General features: G+C 46.5%; 1 protein-coding gene across 3 annotated transcripts in view; it reads left to right on the top strand.

Annotated features, from left to right (window-relative positions):
* Window positions 1-26,475, top strand: part of LOC142892483 (NACHT, LRR and PYD domains-containing protein 12-like) — a 380,988-nt gene that overhangs the window by 10,561 nt on the left and 343,952 nt on the right. The window contains exon 9 of one of the 3 annotated variants that reach the window (XM_076032680.1): window positions 121-1,215. The exons of the other annotated variants lie outside the window; for them this stretch is intronic. Within the exon in view, the coding sequence (XP_075888795.1) occupies window positions 121-160 (40 nt within the window). The 3' untranslated portion in view covers window positions 161-1,215. Of the gene's footprint in view, window positions 1-120; window positions 1,216-26,475 lie in introns of those variants that run through there. 3 annotated transcript variants of the gene reach the window in all.

The following is a 26,475-nucleotide window of genomic DNA, read 5'->3' as shown; positions in this document are numbered from 1 at the left end:
CTGAGAGTCTGCTTCTTCTCACCAGTCACTCCATCATCTCCATCAACAGTCAACGTCTCTGTGATGATGCGTTCAAGGACGGTGAGTCCTGACTGTTGCTGTCTCTTCTTCTCTCTACAGGTGGAAGACCTACGTGAGGGGAAAGAGGGTGGAGTTTTAATAGGAGAGCTTCATCTAGTGGTGGCTGACAGAACTACAACAAGTGGAGCTAAGCTGGCACAACCTTTGACCCCGGTGGAGCCTGGTGGCTCGAGGACTGGTTCTCCCTACAAGCTGCTGTGGTTACTGGGAGAGACGTCCCAGAAGCCACTGGTGGAGCTGAATCCTCAGTGGAAGAAGCAGGACTTGGAGCAGCTGGTCAGTGAAGGCAGCAGCAACACAACCACTGGTTCTGCTCTCATCATCCACGGCTGGAACATCTCAGCATGAAGGTTTCACACATCAACAACACACTGATCTGCTCTTACTTCAGAGTTCTCCATCCAACTCCACCTGCTTTCTCATGTGAAGCACAAAGATGAATTTGTCAAAGTCTGACAGTGTTGTGAAGGTTGTGTAGTTGATATCACACCTTTATTTTAGGGTTAAAAATTGTTTCTATATGAGATTTTACGTCTGGTTTATGATCATGAATCAATCAATCCGATAAAAGATGTTGTATTGTGATTGGAACTCCAATGATTATTGAATTATAAATGAGATAAAAGAAGTTTCCCTCAAAATAATTCATGGTTTTGATCCTTGCCAGCTGTTTCTGTGGAGATTTCAGAAGGACGTCAATGAATCAGAAGGAAACCAGATCATTTGTTTTTCTCTTCTCCCTCTCTGCTGTTTTCTAGCAAGACGTTGTGTCATTTGTCAAAACACTCATTCAAATTTTTCTCCCACTTTTATAAAATTGTCCATTAGCTTCTCATATCCTGCTACCCAATCAGAGAGCGTTACGTCATCAACCTAATTCTCTTCCTCGCAAAATATTTTCACTCATTCTTTCTTTGTTTTTAAAACTCAGCTCAAACATTATATTTCAATGAGTCAATATTCTGAAAATAAAAAAACATCACAACCACTGACCTGTGTGACCTTGACCTCAACTGACCTTTCATCCCTGCCTGTACGTTTTCTTCTGTTCATGTTTTTGTTGTGTTAAAATTGGATCATATTCTTTATGCTTATTGTGTATTACAGAAAATAAATGTGAAACAAAAAGAAAGACATGAGAGGGAGGACAGGAAGATATTGGGACATTAGGGCTGTGTCTCAATTCAGGGTCTGCATCCTAGGAAGGCTGCATTTGAAGGCCAGTTGCATCATAGCACTGTCAGAAGGCTTGTCCCAATTCCCAAAAGTCCGAAGGACGCTCCAAATGAACCCTTGGAATGTGCCGGGTTTTTACTTATTTGAACATTCAACGCCATGGTTGGATGGCGAACCAATGGTTAGCTTGATGCTACGTAATCATCACTTCCGGGGTTGGCCAGCAGGAGGGAATGGCGGTGATGCAACCAAGAAATACGCCGAAGGCTGGACCGTCCCGTGTGGTTACCGGGGAGGCGGGTTTGGGTGGGTCCTCCTCGGCTAGGTTCTTCGGAGGACGCTTCCTACTGACGGAGGACACTTCCTTCGAAGGATGCAGACGCTGAATTGAGACACAGCCTAGCATCTATCTGCGGTCAGGTAGCACCTGACAGAGACACCTCTCGGCTGCCCCCTAGTGTCCAACTGGAGCTCCAGCAGCTACCAGTAGCTGCTCTTGAGCCTGTAGCTGTTTTCACTAGGAGCACAGTGGCGCCCCCTAATGTGAAGGACACAAGCAGAAGATCTAGGGGGTGCCACTGTAAATAGACTTGCATGGATGCTCCTCCATATGCTTCAGTTGACAGAAATCAGGCCCACTTATTTTCAGTTGACACTCTTCAATATTGACATTCACTCATTCACATCTGCAGCCAACAGCAGACACAATGACACTGACTGGTGTTACACACCCAAATTGCGCTATATTGTTATTTCAGTAAATCATTGTTATTGATTCATCCAATCAGATCTTCTCCTGGCTTTTTGAGTCCAGTTGTGACACATCGGGGCTCGTCCATTAGCGCAGCATGTGCAAGTTTCAATTTGGAACAGTCAAGTTGTGAGTGGGCTGGCTGGATTGAACAAAGTCAGCTTTGGAGCAGCACTGACTAGAGCTGATTGAAAATGGAACGCTCATATCGGACTGTTCTGTGGGGCTTGAAGGTGCTTCAGCAGCTCCAAGTCGTAGTGAAGGAGGCTTTGAAGTTATGGCTTGGCTGTGTTTGTGTGCGTGAGAGAGGCGGGGGGGACAAAATTCATGATCCAGAGAAAGACACCAAACAAAGTGCTGGCAGGGACTCAGGGTGTGAGATAAAGATGGTCCACGGGGGCCAGACCACCAGGACCCCCTTGGACCACCCTGGACCCATCACACCTCCTGAATGCCTCACTGCAACATTTCAGGGAGTCAGGTTTTGGGTTACATACACACATTGTCATTGATGGTCACTTCGACTCCTTTAAAATCACCAGATTCAACTGTATGTCATAAAATATGCATATTAGGACTGAGGACACACACGGACGTACAGAGAGAGACAGACAGTCAGCAGCAGTGTACTAGCAGCAGTCAGTCAGTCAGCCAGCAGCAGCAGTGTACCAGCTGCAGTCAGTCAGTCAGTCAGACAGTAAAGTCATTTCCTGATTTTTGATTCTAGTTGTTGTTGAAGTGGAGCTGTTTGAACTCTGCTGATGTAAAAGAGTTGGAAATAAAAAAAGGATAACATTTATTAATTTCTAAGTTCAAAGCATATGTGGGGACTTTATTTATTATTAATTTATTATGTTGTATATTGTGAAATTTATCTTAACGTCTTATTTTATTTTATTTAAGTTTGTCTCTCACCTCTTTCTGTACCTTCCGGGTTTACGAAGCGTAGCGGATCAATCCCTCAGTTCCGCGTTGTATAAATGAGCGGGAACAAGAAAGCCAGAAGACTGTTAAACGTCTGTTACTGTCTTCTGCAGTCTTCTACAGCAAATAAAAGAGGAAAAACACAGCCCTCGAGTCACCTCTGAGACCAACCATCCTGCACACCCGTTACACTGTTGCCGTGACCCTTTGGATCTCCAGACCAGCTTGATGCTCGTCACCATGGATGCTGTGCTGCTGTCCTGATCAACGTTAAGCAGGGTCTTTGTATGGACAGATTTATAATAGAAGTGTAAATCTGGGTACAGTTAAAGGTTTATTGTTTAAAAAAAAAAAATACACACAACACAAGTACTTTTGACGATTGGTGAAAATAGTTATTATGGATGGGTTTAACACACGTACTGATGCAGGGTTGGGTCTGAGCCCAGATAGTACACCTCTTAGTGGGTTCACAAGAGCGGTTCCTCATACTGCTACACCCAACAGTGATTATAATGCTATTCACCAGCTCACTGACATGATGGGGCAATTGGGTGCACAGATTGAGGAATCTATTGTTGCAAAACTGTTGTCAGCTGGTGTTGTGAATACTAGTGGTATCCCCCAGACATCCTCTGCCACTCAGAACACACATAGTAATGTTGACAGTCTTCAAACCCCCCATGTAACTGTTCATGTTAAGTCTGATAAGGGACTCCAGACATTCAGGGGTGACGGAACTGACAAATACTCAATTAAGGACTGGATTGACTTGACCAAGACTCATCTCAGAAAACAAGACATACCTGTATATGACCTAGCTGAAGACATTATGAGCCATCTGATGGGGAAGGCCAAAGATGTTGTGAAGGTTGCTTTACGTAGTGATCATACCCTTTATGTGAAAAAGGGACCTGAACTGATAAACAGTGTCCTTCTCGACTATTTTAGTGAAGCTCCCTCGTGTCTCCCACTCACAGATTTCTATGCCACTCTGCCCAGACACAGAGAGAAGCCTGTCGACTACTGGATAAGACTGAACAAAGCAGCAGATCTGGCTCTTGAGGGCCAGGACAAGGCAAGCGGACGGAGAACATGAGTGATGAGGTAGCTCTCATGTTTGTCAAACACTGCCCTGACCCGGAGCTATCCTACACTCTCAAGTGTAAGCCAATCCATGAGTGGACTTCACATGATGTTGAGCTGAGCATTGATGATTATCAGAGTGAGTTAAGGGCTCGTGGCAGATCCGGTGGAACTACGGAGCTGAAGAGTCACATCACATCCATCACATCTGAACAGCTTAGTCCACCATCTCCTTGCCTGGCAGCGCCTGAGCCAGTCAGTGAAACTCTGGGACGTCGAGGGCCGCGCACCAGGAACAGAGGAATCTCCTCCTTCCACCTCTACCTCGAACGAAGCATTCAGAGACGAGAGGGGCTCGGCGTCTAGGAGTGGATCTGATCGGCTTCACGTCTATCCAACGAACCTGTAGAGAAAGTGCTGATTCGGAAATCGGGTGAGAAGTAATTGTTCTTTTTCCCAGACAAATCAGTGACCAGTGGGTTATTTTCCTTGTCATCCGAACGGTCCCAGTGCAGGACGAAGCGTATGCGTTAACCGTTTCTGTGTGGTAGGTGTTGGTTCTGAATCAACACGGTCCCAGTGCAGGACGAAGCGCATACATTAACCGGTTCTGTAAGGTAGGTGTTGGTTCTGAATCAACACTGAATTTCCACTCAACAGGTGAGCCGGAAGCCTTTGGTGGGTAAGCACCAAAGGGGTGAGTTTTTTCTCCACCTTTTTGCGCCTTAGTAAGAAAAAGGGGTGCACTGGGACGCCTGTGTATTTTCCGACTTGAATTTTAGTGAAAAGTCGAACAGTGAGTCGAGACAAAGATGGGGAAGAACCAGAGCAAAGTGGCTGCTGCTGTTCCCCAGGGGGGACCAATTGTGGACGACATGCGGAAAAAATATGGTCCGGATTGTCTTGATATGTTAGATATATGGGTTGAAAAGTACGATTTCCCAGCAGGGGGATCACTAATTATGGAGGAATTGAGAAACCTTTGGTGTAGATTAAAAATGGCAGAGGGAAAAGTTACAAAGAGGAGAAAAGCAAAAAGAAGTGACACTCAAATGATCAGAGACCACGAAAGATGCTTTTCATTCTGGGAAACTGAAGCAGAAGTCAGGGACAGCAAACAAATTAAGAAACGTGTGAGCAGCGCTCTGCGCTGGAGCACAGGGGTGACAGAGATAACGGCAGAAGACACACACACTCACACACACTCCCCAGAGGAGAGAGAAAAGGAGACAGAAAAGCAGCCGCTCACACATGAGCATTCACATGCACCAAATCGTCTGCATCCTTCTCTTACAGGCCCGAGGGACCCTCTCCTGGACATGCCTGTCTTCCCTCCTCCCGCCTACCCTCATCCAACGCTACCGTCATACAACCCTGCACACTCCAGCACCGACGCCGCAGGGTCGCCACGTTCATCAGGACTGCCGTCAACCAAACGGCCAGCCACGGCAAAATCGTCACGCAAAAAAGGAGAAGGAGCCAAAGGGGAGGCGACAGCACCTCCTACAGCTCCTCCGTCAGCTCCTCCAACGGCTCCTGGACCAGAGCCCAACCACACATCAGAGTCAGACACCGAAGGAGATGACTCCCCGACCGAGGAGGAGGTGAGACTGTTGATAAATATCTCAACCGTCTAACAGAAGTGTTCAACGAGTTCTCAGGCATAACACCACCAGCAGCGACTGGCGCTGTTGCCAGCCCATGGCAGAAGAGCCTTATTACTGCTTTCAGACAAGGGCTGCTTCCCCAGATCGCCAAAGCAGTGAACAAAAGATGCGTGGGGATCGAAGATGCCCGTCTGACAGAGGTCCGACGTCATGCAGTGCACGCTGAGAGGCTTCTGCAGGAGGCCAGCGATGCAGAGGACAAGAAGATAAAGCGTGCCTCCCTCACCATGATGAAGCACCTCAGTGACACGGCGAGACGGCCCTACAGGAACAACGACAACCGACGAAGGGCGACTAGCGGAGACAGAGGCGAAAAAGGGGCGTGCCACATCTGCGGCCGAATGGGCCACTGGGCCAGAGAATGCCCAGACAAAGGAAGACACCGCGGGCAGAACCATGCCCACCGCAGCCAAGAGAGTGATCGCGAGGGCCGGAAAAGAGCGTCCAGAAGGGACTAGCGAGAAAGGTCCGGAAAGGATCCAACCCAGAGCAGCTGAGGAGGGGAGGTGGAGTGGGGGACACAGCATGGATCCGGTGAGATGGAGCCTCGGCCTACAGCGTTTTCGCAGGGAAGTGATGCACACACACACACACGCTACACGCTTCTGGCAATGAAGAAATGCCTGCTGTCCCCTCTAACTTCCCTTCCCCTGCTGAAACATACACTGATTCACATTGCGATGTTAGTTTTCATTCTGACAATATTTTACATTCGGATGTTTGCTCTGAATCTGACAGTGAAGCCCACATTGATACTGACACAGTGTCTGATGTTGATTTACGTGATCGGATTTTAAGCACCATCAGCAGGTTAGAGCATCTTGACACGGCTCTCCCACCTACGTACACATTGTACAGCCAGGCTCCTTTTGAAAAACTCCCACGTGTCACTCTTAGAATCATGAATAAAGATATCACTTTTCTAGCCGACAGCAGAGCAACATTGTCACTCATCCACGCAGCGGAACTTCCTCAGTGTAAGAAAAGTGGAAGATATATTTATTCTATTGGGGCGGCTGGAATGGAGACGAGAGAGCCTCTCACCACTCCACTCACTTGCATTGACTATGGCGACGAGACATGCGCATCTCAAAAACAAATTAAACACAGCTTCGTATTATCAGAAGTGTGTCCGATGAATCTGTTGGGAAGGGATTTGCTTCCAGCCCTGGGCATGAATCTCATCTCCACCCCCGACAGGTTGATTGTTGCCAAGTCGTTATCTTCCTCGGCCTTGGCTCAAATTCCTAAGCCTCTCCGATATGTCTATCAGTGGTTGCTTCCCCTCGAGGCTTCAACAGAATTGATAGCAGCCGCCAGAGACAAAGTGCCGGGTGATGCTCACTTCATGAAGGCCTCTAATTTACACTGCACTGCCAGTGTAACTTATGAAAGGGACAGTGTGTTGGAAGATGATTTCTTTTCAAGCGTGAATGATGGCCTTTTTGTTTCTACATTGTTTTGGGGCCCCCAACGATGCGTTGCCTCTGTTTCACTCACACCAGAGCAGAGTGCATTTTTTTCTGTTCGTGGGTCTACCCCACACATTTCACTCTCCAAGGGCCCAGACGATGAGTGGAAAGACCTCAGTCCCTTTTTGACAAAATGCCTGTCGACCAATGACTGGCACCCAGACGAACGGGGACATTTTTACTCCCCCTCCCTGAATGTGCACAAAACTGACTTTTCAATGGAAACATCAGCTCTTCGCTCCCTGCATCTAGCAGACAAACATGGTGGCGACAGAAACAACCAGAGCCTCACATGTTTCACTGACACATCCCAGCTGCCCGAAGAGCTGAGTGAGGTTCCCTCCTCACTGTGGGCCGCACACAAGTATGACGTGGGACTGATCAACGGTGCCGAACCGGTGAAGATCACACCCAAAAGTGATATTCGGCCCAACCAGCTGCAATATACTCTAAAACCTGAAGCTGTTGAAGGGATCACTCCTGTTTTTGATTCTCTTGTCGAAGCAGGTGTCATCGTTCCATGCCCCGACTCGCCAGTGCGCACGCCCATGTTTCCTGTCAAAAAGGCCAGAGTTCCTCCTCAACGTGATGACTGGAGGTTTGTTCAAGATTTGAGAGCAGTTAACGCTGCTGTCCACGCCAGGGCACCGAACATGCCCAACCCGCACACGATTTTGTCACAAATTCCGACTGATGTAACGTGGTTTACAGTTGTTGACCTGTCTAACGCCTTTTTCAGCATTCCTGTTCACCCAGACAGACAGTTTTGGTTTACTTTCGAGTTCAACGGCAAACCTTACACGTTCACAATCTTTAATGCAGCCCTCCGAGACAGACTCGCCTCCCTACAGCTGTCCAAAGGCTCGGCACTGCAACAACACGGCACGAACCTCAGACCTGTTGGTTATTTTTCAGCTAAGTTCGATCCGGTTGCAGCAGGCTTGCCAAAGTGTCTGCGCGCCACAGCTGCCGCTGAAAAAGCCCTGTCAGCGTCCCGTGACATCGTGGGATATGCGCAGCTCACGTTGTTGGTACCACACGCTGTTTCACTGATTTCAGCAGAGCAGCACGCGTCACATCTCTCTGCTGCACGGTACCTGCGTTATCACACCTGTTTGTTTGAAATGCCGAATGTGACTGTAAAGAGATGCAACACCTTTAACCCAGCATCTCTCATGCCTCTCCCTACTGACGGAGAGCCACACAACTGCATAGCCGAGCTAGAGACAATTTTCTCCCCCCGACCTGACCTGACCTGACGAACCCTTTGCTAATGCTGATTTTGTTTTCTACACAGATGGTTCAGCCTTCCGGGACGACAAAGGCACCAACAGAGTTGGTTATGCCATTGTCACCGACTCGGAGGTCGTCTGTTCTGACTCCCTTCCATGTCACCTCTCAGCACAAGGGGCAGAGCTGGTCGCGCTAACTGAAGCATGTAAATTTGCTGAGGGCAAGTCTGTCACAATCTACACAGACTCCCGTTGTGCGTTTGGTGTCGTTCATGACTTTGGGGCACTGTGGAAATGCAGGAACTTCCTCAAGTCTGACGGGAAGCCGGTGTTAAATCATGTGCTCATTGCTGACCTGTTGCAAGCCATACTTTTGCCCTCCCAAATAGCAGTGTGTAAATGTTCTGTTCACACTACTCTTCGTGATCCTGTCTCTTAGGGTAACGCCAGAGCAGACGCAACAGCAAAGGCAGCTGCAAGGCAACCTGCGCCAGTTGCAGCTCCAATGATGACGACGTCCTTTGAGGATGCTGATGCCTCACTGGCTGAGATGCAGTCCCTCGCCACAGCAAAGGAGAAGGCCACTTGGCGCTCCGCATGCGCACGTTGGGACCGCGTTTCTAACATTTGGGTAGGACCAAACGGTAACCCGTGTCTGCCAAAGCATTTTCCCCCTCATTTTGCTAAATTGACACACGGGTTAGACCCTGTGTCAAAAGGGGGGATGTTGGAGTTGATCTATCAATTTTGGTTCACCAGAGGATTTTCTGTCGTGGCACAAAAGCATTGTGAAGCGTGTTTGATCTGCCTTTCACAAAATACAGGACGACCAGTCAAGATGGCAGCAACAGCAGCACATCCGGCCCCAACCAGACTGTTTGAACACGTCATGATGGATGTTATCGAGTTAACACCGTCAGCAGGGAAAAAGAATTGTCTAGTCATGGTTGATACGTGGTCGAAATGGGTCGAAGCGTTCCCCAGCGCCACACAATCAGCCAACGAAGTGGCCAAGGCCCTGCTAACAGACATAATACCAAGATGGGGGATTTCAAACAAAATCTCCAGCGATAATGGGACACATTTCGTAAACGAGGCACTTTCCATTTTCCATACCCGCTTAGTCCTGAGCTCAGGGTCACGGGGGTCTGCTGGAGCCTATCCCAGCTGTCTTAGGGCGAAGGCAGGGGACACCCTGGACAAGTCGCCAGTTCATCGCAGGGCTACCAACTATTTGGCATTGACCTCAAAAAACATTGTGCTTATCATCCTGCCAGTGGTGGGGCGGTGGAGCGTGAGAATGGGACGCTGAAAAGCAAGTTAGCTAAGTGTTGTGTTGACACCGGCCTGCCATGGACAAAAGCTCTTCCCATTGTCCTGATGTACATGAGAATGAGGAGAAGCGCGCACGCGAATCTCAGTCCTTTTGAAGTTTTGTTTGCAGCTCCTCCTCAGATTGGAATGACTGCAGGAGGAAAGGCACTCCCCTCAACGGCCTTGTGTGAAGATACAATACTAACCTATTGCTCCAACCTTGCATCCGTTCTAGCAGACGTAAGGCGCCAAGTGTCTGCTGCTTTACCCCAGGCTGCAACGGGGCCACTCCACTGCCTAAAACCCGGTGACTACGTCCTGGTGAAGGACCTCCGGAGAAAGAGCTGGAAGGCAAATCGCTGGCTGGGGCCGTTCCAAGTGCTCCTGGTGACGCAGACCGCCATCAAAGTTGCTGAAAGAGCCACCTGGATCCACGCAAGCCACTGCAAGCGAGTCAGCACCGGAGAGCTGACGAAGGCGCTCCAGAAGGAAGAAGGAAGTCACGTGCCGGATCACCACCCGACGCTGTAGGACGCCGAGGACGTGTGAACGGACACGAGTGAGTGGTGAATTAAAACGCTTCACTCCAACGAAAGCAGCAAGATGGAACGTCCTGCACCATGGCACCCATTCCGCCTGCCAGGCTTTTGCGGCCTACGGGGAACGCTGTGCATCCTGGCCATCATCAGCTGGATCGTCGTTTCTCTGGCTTGGTTCCTTGCCAGCCCAGAGAGTTTCTTCAGAGAAGGTGGTAACACCAACACCAACACCTCAACCACTCTCATTCATATTTCACCTGACACCACACCTTACACCACACCTGACACTACACCTGACGTGCAGCCCAGACAGGCGAACCGACCCAGAAGAGGGGCGGAACGCACACACCTGTTGACATTGCGAAGGAAGCTGCACACCCCTACGCAATCAATCTCTGGTGGCGTTACGCCAACTCTGCAGCAAGAGCCCAAGGACATGTGAATTGTTTTGTCTGTTCACGCATGCCGCGCTCGACTGTTCAACCATCATCATTGCTCTCGGGAGAAGAACTACACTCTGTATGCATTGCAAATGATGCTACGCTGTAATATGTATTACAACTTGATTTTTTCCTATTTACTTAGTGCAACTGTGATTTTGTACTGATATGTGCCTTACAAGTTCCTGCCTTTATGGTCACAGGAGGGGTAACAATCCAAGTTATGATGTTTTCATCCAAAGCTAATGGTGGGTATAAACTGATGTATGTGTGGATATTTTCACTCTTGTTTCCTGTGATCATCATGAATGATCAAAAGGGGGGACTGTAATGGAAAATAAGTATTCTTGTCTTATCGTGTCATCTGTTAGTTTCACTGTATAACCTTCTCAAGACATTTGCCTCGTGTCCGCCAGGGTGAGGTATTCTTTGTTTTGTCTCCTCTCATCCTCCCCTCCCCTTTCCTTATCCTCGTCCTTCCCAGTCCAAGGTATAAAGGACCTCCATCTTCCTTAGCTCTTTGCACTTGCACTCGCATTCACTTGAGCTCCTGCACCTGTTGCATCTGTTCTGCTGCTTGTACTGTGCTTATGCCTCGGAGCTCCGATCATTTATTCTTGTTCATTAAATTGCTTATTTACTCAGTATTTCTGCATCAGCATCTTTACTCTTTTCCACAACAAAGACATTTTTGGATCATCAAATTATGGAAATTGGACACTTTCTTTCTACGTGAGGGGGAAACCTACATCACCAAATTGTCGACCGTGATAAGAAGTACACTTCAGTATTTTTTTTCGTCACTCTAGCCCCTCCCTTTTTGAAACAAGGGCAGTTTAAGTTGCATTTTTTCACTTGTGCATGTACACTGTACGGAAATATTCACTAAAAATAAAATACCGGGATCTCGCACATTTCAATTGGATTTTTGATTTTCACAGTCTTGGCTATGTTATACAATGTATGTTATGCTAAAAACATTTGCACGTGTGGGTTTTGGTCCCACATTTCTACGACCTTCGTATTGGCCGTAAGGATTTTTCTCCTGTGGATGTTGGTTTTTGTCGAATTTCGTCCTGCTGAAACGAGGTTAAAGGGGTCAAAATTGAGGCGAAAGACGCGTAGGAATAATAATAATAATAGAAAACATTACAAAAACAATTGGTCTTTTGTTCTTTTCTTTACCTCTGAGTTGAATAGAAAAGATTGAGCAACATGTTTTTCTAACTATTGAGTTAGATGATATAAACCTCTGAATATCTCAACCTAGATGTCTGGGCTGTTCTTCTATGTTAAGAAGGTCACTGAATGATTTGTCTGTATCTGCCATCACTGAACTAAGAAAGGGATTAATCAGAATCCCAATGACTTTAGTTACATGTTAAGTTTCACTGGACATTGTTCAAACCCTTAACCTCTGAGTTGGACAGATAATATTGGGTATCATGTTCAATAACCTCTGAATACTCCAACCCAGACATCAGTCTATTCTTCCATGTTTAATAAACAAACTGAATAGTTTTGTTAATTTATATAAGCCATCCCTGATCTGGAGACTAAAGTCAGATCACTAAATTTTAATTATTATTGAGTCTATATTCTTAATTATTAATCAAGTCTTTCTCTCAATCGATATGTAAAAGTAAAGTTATTATTATCAAATGGAGTCAGATTAAATTAATTGTTATGTACTTTACTTCGAAATCCTCACCTTAACACCGGAACGACGGAATACGTATTGGGGAGATATTATTATTTGTGTCTAGATATTTCCTCCCCGACAATAGAAACAGACAAAAGGTCAAAGGTCGTGGCCATCTTGCACAGCCATGTTTGTAGGCGGCTGGTTGGGAAGATCAGTTTGAGAGACAGTTTCATATTAATGGTTGGAGGCTGGAATCCAACAATGAATTCCGTTGAATTCATTGTTGTCTACCATCCCCCCGGTCCATATTCTTCTTTCTTAGATGAATTTTCAGAGTTTTTGTCTACTTTAGCATTGACTAAAGACAAGATCATAGTGATTGGAGATTTTAATATCCATGTCGACATTGAGAGTGACAGTCTGAGTTCTCATTTCAAATCTATCCTCGACTCCTTAGGCTTCCTTCAAGTTGTGAATGTACCCACTCATAAGCATAGTCATACTTTGGATCTTGTGCCCACTTTTGGACTTGGTGTAGAGCAGCTGACAATCTTTCCCCGAAACGACTTTTTGTCTGACCACTTTATGATCACTTTCGGCTTTATTGTAGCGGATCACATTCCCCAAGCAAGGTCTATAATGAGTAGAAACATTTCGGACTCTGTTGTTGCTGAATTTAAGGAGAGGCTTCCTGATCTGCTTGATGCTCTTGTACCTCTGGACATGCTTCCGGCCTCTCCCCCCACCCACTTGACTGATCTTGATCTAGACTCCTTGACAGATCGCTTTTCTTGTATTCTGAAATCAACATCAAGACTTTGCAAGATTGCTTTAGGTCCTATAAAAAGGCCCTGCGTATCAGTAGAACTTCCTACTATTCTGCTCTTATTGACTCTAACAAGAACAACCCAAAGTTTTTATTTAGTACAGTTGCTAAGCTGACGAGGAGCCATCATTGTGTTGAGCCATGCGTCCCTACTGGCCTGTCAAGCAACGATTTCCTGAACTTCTTCCAGCAAAAAGTAGAAGGTATCAGAACTGAGATTGGGAATTCCTCGTCTTCTTTGTCTTCTTTGTCTTCCACAGGTCACATGGCAGATCTTTCTCAACATGGCAACCCCAGTGTGTATTTCGGGAGTTTTCAGCAAGTTGGACTCTCGGAACTTGATTCTCTTGTCTCCTCTGCTAAGTTGACCACTAGTCTTCTGGACCCAATTCCAACCAGGCTTCTCAAGGAGGTTTCCCCATTGCTTCATTGTGTCATTCTTAGAATTATTAATCATTCTCTATCAACAGGTTTTGTCCCTCATGCTTTCAAAGTGGCTGTAATCAAGCCTCTGATCAAAAAACCCAATTTGGACTCGAGTGTGCTTTCAAATTATAGGCCAATCTCGAACCTTCCGTTTCTCTCCAAGATCTTAGAAAAAGTTGTTGCTAGGCAGCTTGTGGACTTCTTGAACGACAACAATCTACTTGAGGCTTTTCAGTCTGGCTTCAGAGTTGGTCACAGCACTGAAACTGCATTGCTTAAGGTAAGTAATGATCTCTTGTGTGCATCTGACAAAGGTCTTCTCTCTGTTCTGGTCCTCCTAGATCTCAGTGTAGCATTTGATACAGTTGACCACAGCATTCTTCTTAGGAGATTAGAAGATACTATCGGCATCAAGGATCGCGCCTTGGACTGGTTTGGATCTTACTTGTCTGACCGTTTTCAGTTTGTTCATGTTCATAATCATTCGTCAGAACGTAGGAGGGTTAGTCATGGTGTCCCGCAAGGATCTGTACTTGGGCCACTCCTCTTCAACATCTACATGTCACCTCTTGGTGACATCATCAGAAAGCATAGCATCAGTTTCCATTCTTACGCAGATGACACACAGTTGTACTTTTCTTTTAAGGCAATCTTGTCTTAATTAATTCGAATCTTGTCTTCGTGATGTCAGAACTTGGATGACACAGAATTTCCTGTTGCTTAATACCGACAAAACTGAAGTCATTTTATTTGGATCGCGAGAGAGTAGGGACAGTCTTTGATGGACAAAGTGGTCTATTTGGTACTACACCCAGTTCTACTGTGCGGAACCTTGGAGTCACTTTTGATCAGGACCTGACCTTTAATTCTCATATACAGAATGTAGGGAGGTCAGCTTTCTTCCACTTAAGAAACATTGCCAAAATTCGAAGTTTTTTGTCCTTCAAAGATGCGGAAAAAATAATCCATGCTTTTGTTACGTCTAGGCTAGATTACTGTAACTCGGTACTAGCAGGATGCCCAAATTCATCCCTTAGAACATTACAGTTAATCCAAAACTCTGCGGCACAATTGTTAACCGGAACTAGAAGGAGGCAGAATATTACTCCAATTTTAGCTTCCTTGCATTGGCTGCCAGTCAAATTTAGAATTGAATTTAAGATTCTAGTTTTAACTTACAAAGCTCTTCATTCTCAGGCTCCTTCTTATATTAGGGAACTTATTGAACTTTATCATCCTCCAAGAGCCCTTCGCTCTGAGGATTCAGGTCTTTTAGTTATCCCAAAAATTTCTAGAGTTAGGTCAGGAGGTAGGTGTTTCAGTTTCCTGGCACCTTTATTTTGGAATCATCCTCCAGCCTCGGTGAGGGGGGCAGACACAGTTAGTTTATTTAGGAGTAGACTTAAGACTGCCACTGTCAGTTAAGCTGCTGTAGGCTTACGCCGTGGAGGGAGATCTTTCGCTCCCGTTACAGGGATCGTTGCTCTGTGCAGGCGGAGCCTCTATCACTCTCCTCACCCAATCAATCTTTTACTCTATCCACTCTGTCCAAGCTCTCATTATGCTTTGTACAGTATGCTCGATATGCATGATACTGCCGCAGTCTCTGTGTCCCCGGCAGGTGATGACCACTGCGCCAGGAGCTGGATTGTGCTGTCCTGGGGGTCTTGCTGTCATCGCTTCATCCCACCACCACGCTTAAGACCTGGACTTGTCCTATCGGCAGATTGTCCATCGAGCTAGGCTCTTGCCTTCCAAAGCATGGACACTTACACTTACATTCCACATGGACAGCAGCCGTGAATTATTTCCTATTCTTTGTGTTTATATCCGTTTTGCCTGGTTGGTGTATCTGTTTTTCACTCTGTCCTGTCTGCCACCCTGGCTCACTCTGCTCCTTTCTCTCTTTCTCTGTCTCCCCTCTATCTTTCTACTTCACCCCAACTACTCATAGGCAGATGATGGCCCTCTGGAGTCTGGTTCTGCCCTAGGTTTCTTCCCACAGGGGAGTTTTTCCCAGCCACTGTCACATCTTGCTTGCTCCGGGGGCCCGGTTGGTTCTCTCTGATTGTATAAAGCGCTTTGAGACGCCTTTGGTTGTGATTTAGCGCTGTACAAATAAAAGTTTATTATTATTATTATTATTATTATTATTATTATTATTATTATTATTATAATAAAGCAAATGCTGAAAACAAATGTTTATTAAGTGACTGAAATGCAGTGGAATCTTTTCTGCATCTTGCTCATCAATACTGAACTGACTGAGATGATAGAACCCTGTGTTGTCCCCCACAATTGCAACTTTTATCTTGCACTCCCTATTCATATTCTTCCAACCTATGATATCCTCCACATTTGGGACATCTCTGTTTTCCTTTGCAAACTGCAGCTATGTGTCAATATCTTTGGCATTTATAGCATCTAAGTGGTGTTGGAATATCAGACCTAAGTGGGAAGCTCATGCACCCTATTTGAAGTCTCTCTGGGAGAATGGACCCTGGAGATTCCAGAAGGACTGCCATGCTATCTTGTCTTTGCGCATGAACTGTTCTTTGCAGTCTGCGGACTGAATTGACCTCTCCTCCACTCAGACTCCTTTTTCGTTTCTCCAAGTCTTCATCTACTGGAATCCCAGTTCTGACTCCCCTCACACCCATTTCTAGCCCTAATACCTTTCCTACACCCACCACCTTCTTGCATACTTTCCACCTGCCTGGCTTTATTTATCTGCTCCTCCGTTTCACATATTACCAATAAGTTTCCATCCCACAAGATTTTCCCCATTTCCACTTCACCAAGTTTCTTTCTTAGTTCTCTCGTCAGCGCTATGGCACCAAGTTTGATATGTTCATCCTCTTTCCTGAAGCTCAGAATAATTTGAAACTCCCCCTCCGAAACCTTTTTGCGTGTTACTCTATTCCCTTCATCTGAACTACTCTCTTCCAACCTGCTAGTGCGCTTCTTTCTTTGAATGTTCTGATTTGTACTCAGACTCCCCGTGCTCCTTCCCTGCTGTGAACGCTGTGATTTTCCACTGCACGCCAGGTCCCATTCATTTCCTGACTCTATCTCACCATCCCCTTCATCCTAATCTCCCTGATTTGCCACCCACTCACTCCTGTCCAACTTCTGTCCGCTGCTGCCGCTCCGTCGACCCTCCACGACGCTTCCTGGTCCCGGGAGCCCCAGGGTGAAGCCTTCCTGACGGTAAGTCTTTAAATTGTGCCGGTTTCCTAAAGTTTGCCCTTTACTCTCAACTCCCACACCAGCAAACTGAGGAAGTGAGGCTCACCAGCGACCAAGAGTCTAACCAATCACAGCGCAGTGGGCTGGGCGGGAGGCAGACAAGGAGGAGGCTGGGGGTGGAGTGAAGTGTGTGTGTCACTCCAGGCTCTGTCAGAGGTGACTGTCTCATTCTTTTGCACAGGAGCACATTTAGTCAGTCACTGGTCAGTGAGGAGTGCTCATGCGTGGAACTCAGTACCGCAGGACATTAAGCAGCTTACAACATACAAGGCTTTCTCAACAAAATTGAAAATGTGGCTTGTCAACACCTACAGCTGACAACACCAACTGATGAGCCTGTTGGGATGTTTTTTGAGGTTTCAATCAAATGTTGTGTTGCAATATAATGTAAAGTCTGATCTTTTTTTCTTCTTCTCTCTGCTTGTTAACTTTATAGTAGGTGTTTGAATGTCAATGTTTTTTATTGTGTGCTCTTGGCTCTCTGAACAGCTTGTCATGTATATGTTATACGTTAGTGCCCTATCCACCGTTCAGTCATGTATTTCTCTTCTATATGATTTTTATTGCCCTTTTACATCTTGGCCACGGGACTGCAGATGAAAACTAGCATTTTGGCTAATTCTGCCTTTTTTAACCATGTTTATTCATGTGTTTCATAAAACACAAATAACAAATTAAAAAAAAAAAAGTGAAATGTTGACTTCAGAATCTGAAACTACAGAAAATGTCACCTTGAAATTAAATCCAAAACTAATGTGTGTTGACATTATGTTTGGTCACATGACCACTGATGACCTGTTTTTAAAGTACTGACCTCAGAGTCTCCAGTTTCCAGTCTGGACTCTGCAGAAAACCACTCAGCACCTTCACTCCTGAACCCTGCAGCTGGTTCTTACTCAGGTCTGAGGTCCAGCTCTCTGAGGTGGGAGGGGTTGGACTTCAGAGCTGAGAGCAGCCAATCACAGCTGAGCTCTGACAAACTACAGCCCTGCAACCTGAATAAAGAATCAATATTTGATTTCTTCCATGGTGTAAATGTCATATTAAGAGTAATTTCTCCCTGGTGATTATCCAGATGTGCAGCTGTTTAGATCACTGAGTCATTCACTCAAACCAGTCATTGTGCCAGTGTGTTGTCAACACAATAACAACAGCAGTGTGTCAGTCAGTGTGCAGCCAATCAGCAGTGAAGATGGAAAATAATCAGTGAGTCCTTTGTGTGCTTGTGGCTGTTTTCAGTCATCAGAGTCTCGTTACAAGTCAAAAACATTCAAAGGACAAGATGAAGAAATACTGCTGCACTATTAATCTGCCTCTAATATTTCTTCACAGGATCTTCTGCTCAGTCATGTGACCTTCATCACCAATCAACAACTTCCATTGAGCTCCAAAGTGACTGGAGACATTTTCCACACTTTCTTCCACCATCCAAAGTCTTTTCTGGCTGCAGATTGTTGACATGAAAATAACAACATCCACTTTGTCTAGATGAGTCTTGAATATCTGCTTCAAAGTCTTCACACTGAGCAGCGTTACACACCAGTTGTCATCTTCTGACACACACTGTCCACCAGTAGAAAGCAGGAACTGACCTGAGAACTTCCAGTCTGCAGTTTGGACTCTGCAGTCCAGCACAGAGCAGCTTCACTCCAGGATCCTTCAGGGTGGTCTCACTCAGGTCCAGCAGTGGGAGGTGGGAGGGGCTGGACTGCAGAGCTGAAGACACCACTGCACAATGAAGCTCAGGAAGGTAACTGAACGAAGGAGAGCAGAGTGAGAAGTTGCTGCTTCCATCATCATCATCATCACCATGATCACCATCATCATCATCACCACCATTACCATCATCATCATCATCACCACCATCATCACCAATGAATCCTTCACACTGATCAAAGCTCCTCATTCTGCCACTGTGACATCTTCATCTCTATCCTGGACTCCAGTGGAGCAGCTTCACTCCATTCACCATCCAACACAAAGCAGCTGAGTTAGCCCTGTGTTGACAGCATCCTGCTAAAAGTCACCACTCAGGGGTAGATCCTCTAAAAAGGGCGCGCAGCGCTAAAATGAGGCACATTTTGCGGTGGCATTGCAGCCGCAATTTGCGCCACAGATGCGGGTATCCACAAAGGTTTTTGCGCTAATGACATGCAGGCGCAAACATGCCCACGAATGCGGCACCTGAAACAGGTGCGAATGTTGCGGTCTGGCAACCTGAGAGCAGTTTGCACCAACGGTTGTTCGTGAGTGCATGTGTGAAACTGCTAGGATAAACGCGCTCCTGTGCGCGCCTGGCATTACAATGCAAGACGCGTTAGTCACCAACACCTGAGTACCATTTGTATTTTTCATAGCCTATCTAAAATATTGCCGTATATACTGTAGTCTATAGACAACAGTATATACGCCGCAGATCTGCCGCTGTTTGAATGAGGAACAATGCATTTGCATTGCACGCAATGACTCATTTAAATACATTCAAATGAATCTGACGCAACCCTGCCGCTACCGATTTTCACGTTTGCGTCCCCTCTGTGGATCGGATTCACCGTTTTTAGCGCTATTTACACGGATTTTCAGCCGCAAAATCGCTTTGTGGATTTACCCCTCAGTGTTTCCTCATTTCATTATTTTCTTGGAGACCTGCAGCCACAAGTGGACCTGCTGATGTTGATCCACCCTGTGACTGGAGGATCTGCTGATATAGCAGGGTCACACACACACACACACACACACACACACACACACACACACACACACACACACACACACACACACACACACACACACACACACACACACACACACACACACACACACACACACACACACACACACACACACACACACACACACGGAATCAGTCTCAATCTTCCCTCCCATGTTGTCTTGTACTTGCTGAGGTCCAACTCCTCCAGAACCTCCTCTGACATCTGCAGCATGTAGGCCAGAGCTGAACACTGGATGGCTAACAGTTTCTTCTCTGATCTGTTCTCTGACTGCAGGAACTCTTGGACCTCCTGATGCACTGACTGATCCTTCACCTCCAGCAGACAGTGGAAGATGTTGATGCTTCTGTCAGGAGAAACATCACCAGTGTTTATCTCCTTCAGGTTGTTGATGACCTTCTGTAAGGTTCCTGGATGGTTGTCAGTGAGATCCAGCAGGCCTCCTAAGAGTCTCTGGTTGGATTCCAGACTGAGTCCATGGAGAAAGCGAACAAACAAGTCCAGGTGACCGTTTGGACTCTGCAGGGATTTCTCCATCATCCTCTTCAGGAACTCATCCAGGGATTCTCCAGAGTGACCAGCTCTTGATGTCTTGCTCTTTGTTTGACCGTGGAAGCTGTAGACTGCAGCCATAAACTCCTGGACGCTCAGATGAACGAAGCAGTAGGCGGTTTTGTGGAAGATCGCACTCTCTCTTCTGAAGATCTCTGTACAAACTCCTGAGTACACAGAGGCGTCAGTCACACTGAGACCACACTTCTCCAGGTCTTCACTGTAGAACATGTTTCCACTCTCCAGATGTTTAAATGCCAGCTGGCCCAGCTTCACAAGAAGCTCCCTTTCAGCCTCCGTCAGCTCCTGTGGACCTCCTCCATACTTGTGCTGCTTCCTCTTGGTCTGGACCAGCAGGAAGTGTGAGTACATGTCAGTCAGGGACTTGGGCAGCTCTCCTCTCTGCTCTGAGCTCAACATGCTCTCCAGGCCCAGTCCAGAGTGAACTTCTGCACTGAGAGGGTTTTTCCAACCTCAGCGACGCCGTTGGTCAGCACCACTCTGACTCTTAGTCCCTGCTGCTCAGGTGAGGCTTCAAAGATCTGGCTGCACCTGATTGGACGGTCGTGGAGGCTCTTCTTGGTCTCCAGCTGCCTGACCTCATGCTGTCTGTTGACCTCCTCACTCAGTCACTCAGTGATGTAGAGCTCAGTGTAGATGCTGTTGAGGAGGGTTTTACTTCCTGCTTCTTCACCTTCAGTCACACGTTCACATCTCCTCTCCAGACTGATCTGCTGCTGTAGAAGCTCCTGCAGACCACCAACCTCTGGAGCTGAGAGAAGGTTGGAGAAGAAAACATCAGTGTGACAGTGTGAGCATAATTTTCTCTCCACAACTTTTCAGCTGCTGTGGTGAAGCTGCTGTGTGACTGTTTGCTCTCAACGTCCCTCAGTGAATCTTCTCACTGGAGGTCCTGACATGATCTCAGAGGGAGAAGTGAAGGAGGTGCAGGTGGACAGTCTTACTGTGATCAGTCTGGCTGTGACTGGCAGGTTGCAGTGCTGCTCCACACCCACCACTCTTCTTCCTCCTCTTCCTCCTCCTGTGGATGGAGACACTTCAGAGACACAGCTGAACCCTGGAGACGCTGCTGCTCCGTCCTCCTCTTCCTCCACTCGAACACTCATCTTGAGCTGGAGGTCAAACAGGAAGTGAGGCAGTGAGCTCAGAACACTCTGACTTCCACTTGGGAGCGAGAGAACATGAAGAAATCAACCAGACTGAAGTCCCTTTGTTGACTACTGACACACTGAAGGAGTTATTCAGTCTGTCAGGACTCACCTGCTGTTGCTGCTGCGTCCCCTCAAAATGGAGCCTGACAGAACAACTTCCACTTTCAGCTTCTCTTCCCGCTTGTGCTGCTCACTGTGGCTCCTCCCATCCAGCCACCTCAACTGCTCCCACACTTCCAGGAACTCACATGATGCTGTGTGTGAGTGAGAGAGAGAGAAAGAGATTGCATACATGTGTGTGTGTTCTTGTGACGTACTGTCAGTTTGCCCCATTCTAGGGAGCATTGTAATCTTGAAGACAATCAAAAGGTGCTCCTATTAATTCTGTGTCAAAACAATGCTTGGAGACTTCCTTCACCTCCTCTCTTCAGTAGATTGGAGAGAGAGAAAGAGACAGAGAGAGAGAGACAGAGAGAGAAAGACAGATTTTTTTGATTTTAACACTTCTTTATTATAACAGTTTGTGATTTGACAAATTGCATTTTCAGAACATTATTCAACATTAAAAAAATAAAATAAAAACATAAATCAAATAAATAATAAATAATTCACACCAGATGATCAGAGAACACTAGGTTGTTCTCCTGAACTGAGTACAGCACACAATCTAGAGTCCAAGTCATTAAAAAAGGCTTGAGATCCTCTTTATATCCAACTTTATATAATAATGAAAGTCAATCAGTATTCGGGCCTTGATCGCCCTGCAACAAAGCAGCACAATGTCAGCGTCCACACTGTCCTCCACCTTTTTCTTTCTGCTGATATACACCACCATCTTTGCCTGGCCAAGAATAAAGTTCAGCAAGTGGCACTTTTCCTTCTGAGATTTTCTATATTTAAAACCCAAGATGAAAACCTTGAAAGAAAAACTCTCCCACTTTCCTGAACACGGTGCTTAGCAGGTTAAAAAGAGGCAGCAGACGAGAGCATTACCTGAAACAGTGAACAACAGTTTTGGACGGCGATTCTGCAGCTTTTGTCTGTTGAGCACCTCCACCATCAGAACCGACAGATCTCTTCCCGTGGTGTCCTTCAGGCTCTGCCCACTCTGTTGTTCTGAACTGGACCAGATGACGAAGGAGGGAAAATCATCATCCGATTTTGGGGCAATCAGGCCCCGGCTGTAATCCCCCAACAGGTGGCGCTCTTCACCCGTCAGGCAGCCTCTCCAGTGGTCCAGCAGTCGGCAGGTGAACCTTTGCAACCTCCAACCCAGAGCATCTGTAAAACCTGCCGTGTTCTGTAGGTGGGGAAGTAATTCTAGAAGGCCTCAGAAACAGCTACTCCTGCCCAGGAGGGGGAGCTGAAAAGGCCTCCATGGCCTCGAGGTTCCTGCAACAGCCAGTACAGGGACTTGTGCAGAATCCTCTGTCTCCTCACCAGCTTCCACACACTTAGAAGTCCACGGTAAAACAAGGGATGGGAGGAAAGTCACAGAGTTAAAATCTAATAAAAACACTGACTCCTGCAGACCCAGACCTCCAACACTGTGCAAAACCAGCCGAGCAAGAGGCTTCCACACCAGGTCTTGTGGTCCGTACAGCAGCCTCTGAAGGAATTGCAGGGGAAAAGCTGCAGCCCTACTGGCCAGGTGCACCTGCCCCTGCGGAGGAACAGCTCCGCCTGGCTACCGCCAGCGGGCATAATGCCCGATAGCCCCGCCCCCCCCCCCCCCCACCCCACCCGAGTAACAACTGAAAAGTTAAACACTAACAAAAAATGCATATAAAGAAAAACAGCAAAGAAAAGTACGAGAAAGAACACTCGCACACTCACCACACTCATGCATGCACAGAGAGAGAGGGAGAGAGACAGAGAAAGAGATTCAAACATCCCAACAGTCACAGCAGCGTCGCGTTGTTCGGGGTTCCACAAGTACTAGAATCCCCAAATTTGGCGTGGGTGCTTCTTGGGGGCTCCTGATGAAAAAGCAAGTGGCCCCATGTCTCTCGGACAAAGTTGACCTTGGACCCTCATACACTTGTATGGCATTAGCGATAAGCGATATAACATGGTGAGTTTAAGACTTAGTGACTCTACGTGCATAAATGTATGGGGTACCCCGTCCTTACCTTGTTCCAACCTTCCCTCCACAAACCTGGCTGTCCAGTGCAGAAGTCAAAGAGAGAGAGAGAACAAAAAAGGAGGAGGGCCTTTAAACTGTGACGCCGCTGCTGATTGGCTAGTTGGTTGGTTGAATGAGCCAATTCTAGAGCTCCCCTCGGAGTCCACAGGTGGCAGCTAATCTTCTTGATCACAAGCGCCACCTGCCTTTCTGCATTCCCCAGCTCGCCCCGTAGCCTCTAGGTGGCGCCAATCTTGTACTTCCTTGAGGACATAGGGAGAAAAGAGGAAAACAAAGAAAGGAGCCTCTGGACGTGTAACATGCAACACTTATTGCGAACCCCAATGCAAGTCTATGGGGTGAAATTTCAACTTTGTCCTAGAGACATGGGGCCACTTGCTTTTTCATCAGGAGCCCCCAAGAAGCGCCCACGCCAGATTTGGGCCTTACTCAAATACAGTATAGTTCAATAATAGTGCTTGAGTCCATCTTGACAGTGTCAATGTATTTTTATTGTGAATTCTCCACAAAGCAAACTCTTAACATTTATTGAATGATTCATGAAAAAACACTTTATGTCTCGAGGACAAAGTTGACCTTGGACCCTCATAGACATGTATGGCATTAGGGTTAGCGATAAGGCTGGAATTAAAGTGAGGGTTTCAGGTTTCCTCATGGGCTAGAAGCCCCAAATTTGGCGTGGGTGTGTCCTGGAGGATCCTGATGAACCTGAAAGTGGCCCCATGTCTCTCAGACAAAGTTGACCTTGGACCCTCATACACTTGTATGGCATTAGGGTTAGCGATAAGCGATATAACCTGGTGAGTTTAAGACTTAGTGACTCTACGTGCATAAATGTATGGGGTACCCCATCCTTACCTTGTTCCAACCCACCCTCCACAAACCTGGCTGTCCAGTGCCAAAGTCAAAGTGAGAGAGAGAACAAGGAAGGAGGGGGGCCTTTAAACTGTGACGCCGCTGCTGATTGGCTAGTTGGTCGGTTGAATGAGCCAATTCTAGAGCTCCCCTCGGAGTCCACAGGTGGCAGCTAATCTTCTTGATCACAAGCGCCACCTGCCTTTCTGCATTCCCCAGATCGCCCCGTAGCCTCTAGGTGGCGCCAATCTTGTACTTCCTTGAGGACATAGGGAGAAAAGAAGAGGAAAACAAAGAAAGGAGCCTCTGGACATGTAACATGTAAGACTTATCGCTAACCCTAATGCCATACAAGTCTATGCGGGTCAAAGGTCAACTTTGTCCTAGAGACATGAGGCCACTTGCTTTTTCATCAGGAGCCCCCAAGAAGCGCCACGCCAAATTTGGGTCTTCTAGTACTTGAGGAACCCCGAAACCCCAACCCTAATTTCAGCTAACCCTAACCCTAACCCTAGTTTCAGCCTTATCGTTAACCCTAATTCAATGCAAGTCTATGGAAGTCAAAGGTCAACTTTGTCCTAGAGACATGGGGCCACTTTCCAATTCATCAGGATCCTCCAGGACACACCCACGCCAAATTTGGGACTTCTAGCCCATGAGGAACCCCGAAACCCTCACTCTAATTCCAGCCTTATCGCTAAACCCTAATGCAGTGCAAGTCTATGAAGGTCAAAGCTAAACTTTGTCCTAGAGACATAAAGTGTTTTTTAATGATCATTCATAAATGCTAACAGTTTACTTTGTGGAGAATTCACAATAAAAATATATTGACACTGTCAAAGATGGACTCAAGCACTATTACTGAACTATACTGTTTTTTTTTTGAGTGATGTGCCCAAAATTCTTGGCGGCGCCCCTGAGCGGGCATCTCCAGCACTGAGGTAGTGGAGCTTCCGGCCACGAGAGAAGAATTAACCAGTCAATTGAAACCATTGGTTTGTTTGTTTGGTCTAGTGCATGGGGTGTTCCTCCATGTTAAGAAGGTCACTGAATGATTTGTCTATATCTGCCATCACTGAACTAAGATGGGGATTAATCAGAATCCCAATCACCTTAGTTATATGGTAAGTTTCACTGGACATTATTCAAACCCTTTACCTCTGAGTTGGACAGATAAGATTGGGTATCATGTTCAATAACCTCTGAATTCTCCAACCCAGACATCAGTCTATTCTTCCATGTTTAATGAACAAACTCAATAGTTTTGTTAATTTATATAAACCACCCCTGAACTGGAGATTACAGTCAGATCATTAGTATTTAATTATTATTGAGTCTATATTCTTAATTATTAATCAAGTCTTTTGTTCAATCAATGTATAAAAGTAAAGTCACTTTTTAAATGGAGTCAGATTAAATTAACTATGATGTACTTTACTTTGAAATCCTCATCTTAAAGGTCACCTATTATACTAATTTTCGGGCTTTTGTATTTGAAATCTTGCCCCTCCAGAGCAGCAACGCACAATTTTCCGCGCTGAAAGCTTTTTAGATTTGCGTATCTCGCGGCTCGTTTCCTCGTATTCACTGTGTCCCGCTAAAAACGCTCTGTTTCACTTCACTCCACCCCAGCCTTGCCGGTGTACGCCCCCGCCCGGGGTCACACTCTTCGTCGCTGCTGAGCCTCACTTCCTCAGTTTGCCGGTGTGGGAGTGAAAAGGAAACGTCAAACTTTACGAAACAGGCACAATTTAAACGCTTACCGTCGTGAAGGCTTCACTCTTTAGCAGCTGTTTAGCGGCTAATCCAGCTTCTTACGGACCCAGCGCGGGCTTAGTTACGGCCACAAGGCGGACCGAAAGTCCCTGGACGTTTTTTGTGCCTTCCGTGTCCCCGGAAATATATTTTACTTTGTGTACTGACCGTGTTTTTGTTTTGTATTTTTGCGAGACATTTTAATCGGGCTTAGAATGATTTTGTTTCATACTGTTGACATGTATCAAAACACTGTCCGAGCAGAGAAAATATGTACGCTGAAACGATCACTTCAGTCATAGAGTCGTTTATTATTAGACAAGAATATCTGCACAACTTACGTCCACACCAAGCACAAAGTAGGAAGAGCTCTGTACAACCCATATTACCATGCTGGCAGCGTGAACATTGCTATAAGGAGTGAAACTTGTGAGT

This window comes from Nelusetta ayraudi, unplaced genomic scaffold (genome assembly GCF_046127955.1).
Source record: "Nelusetta ayraudi isolate G7.1 ecotype Tasmania unplaced genomic scaffold, CSIRO-AGI_Nayr_v1 ptg000034l, whole genome shotgun sequence".
NCBI classification, from domain to species: domain Eukaryota; kingdom Metazoa; phylum Chordata; class Actinopteri; order Tetraodontiformes; family Monacanthidae; genus Nelusetta; species Nelusetta ayraudi.
Note: the sequence above shows the minus strand (reverse complement) of the source record. Positions and strands in the feature narration are given on the sequence as shown.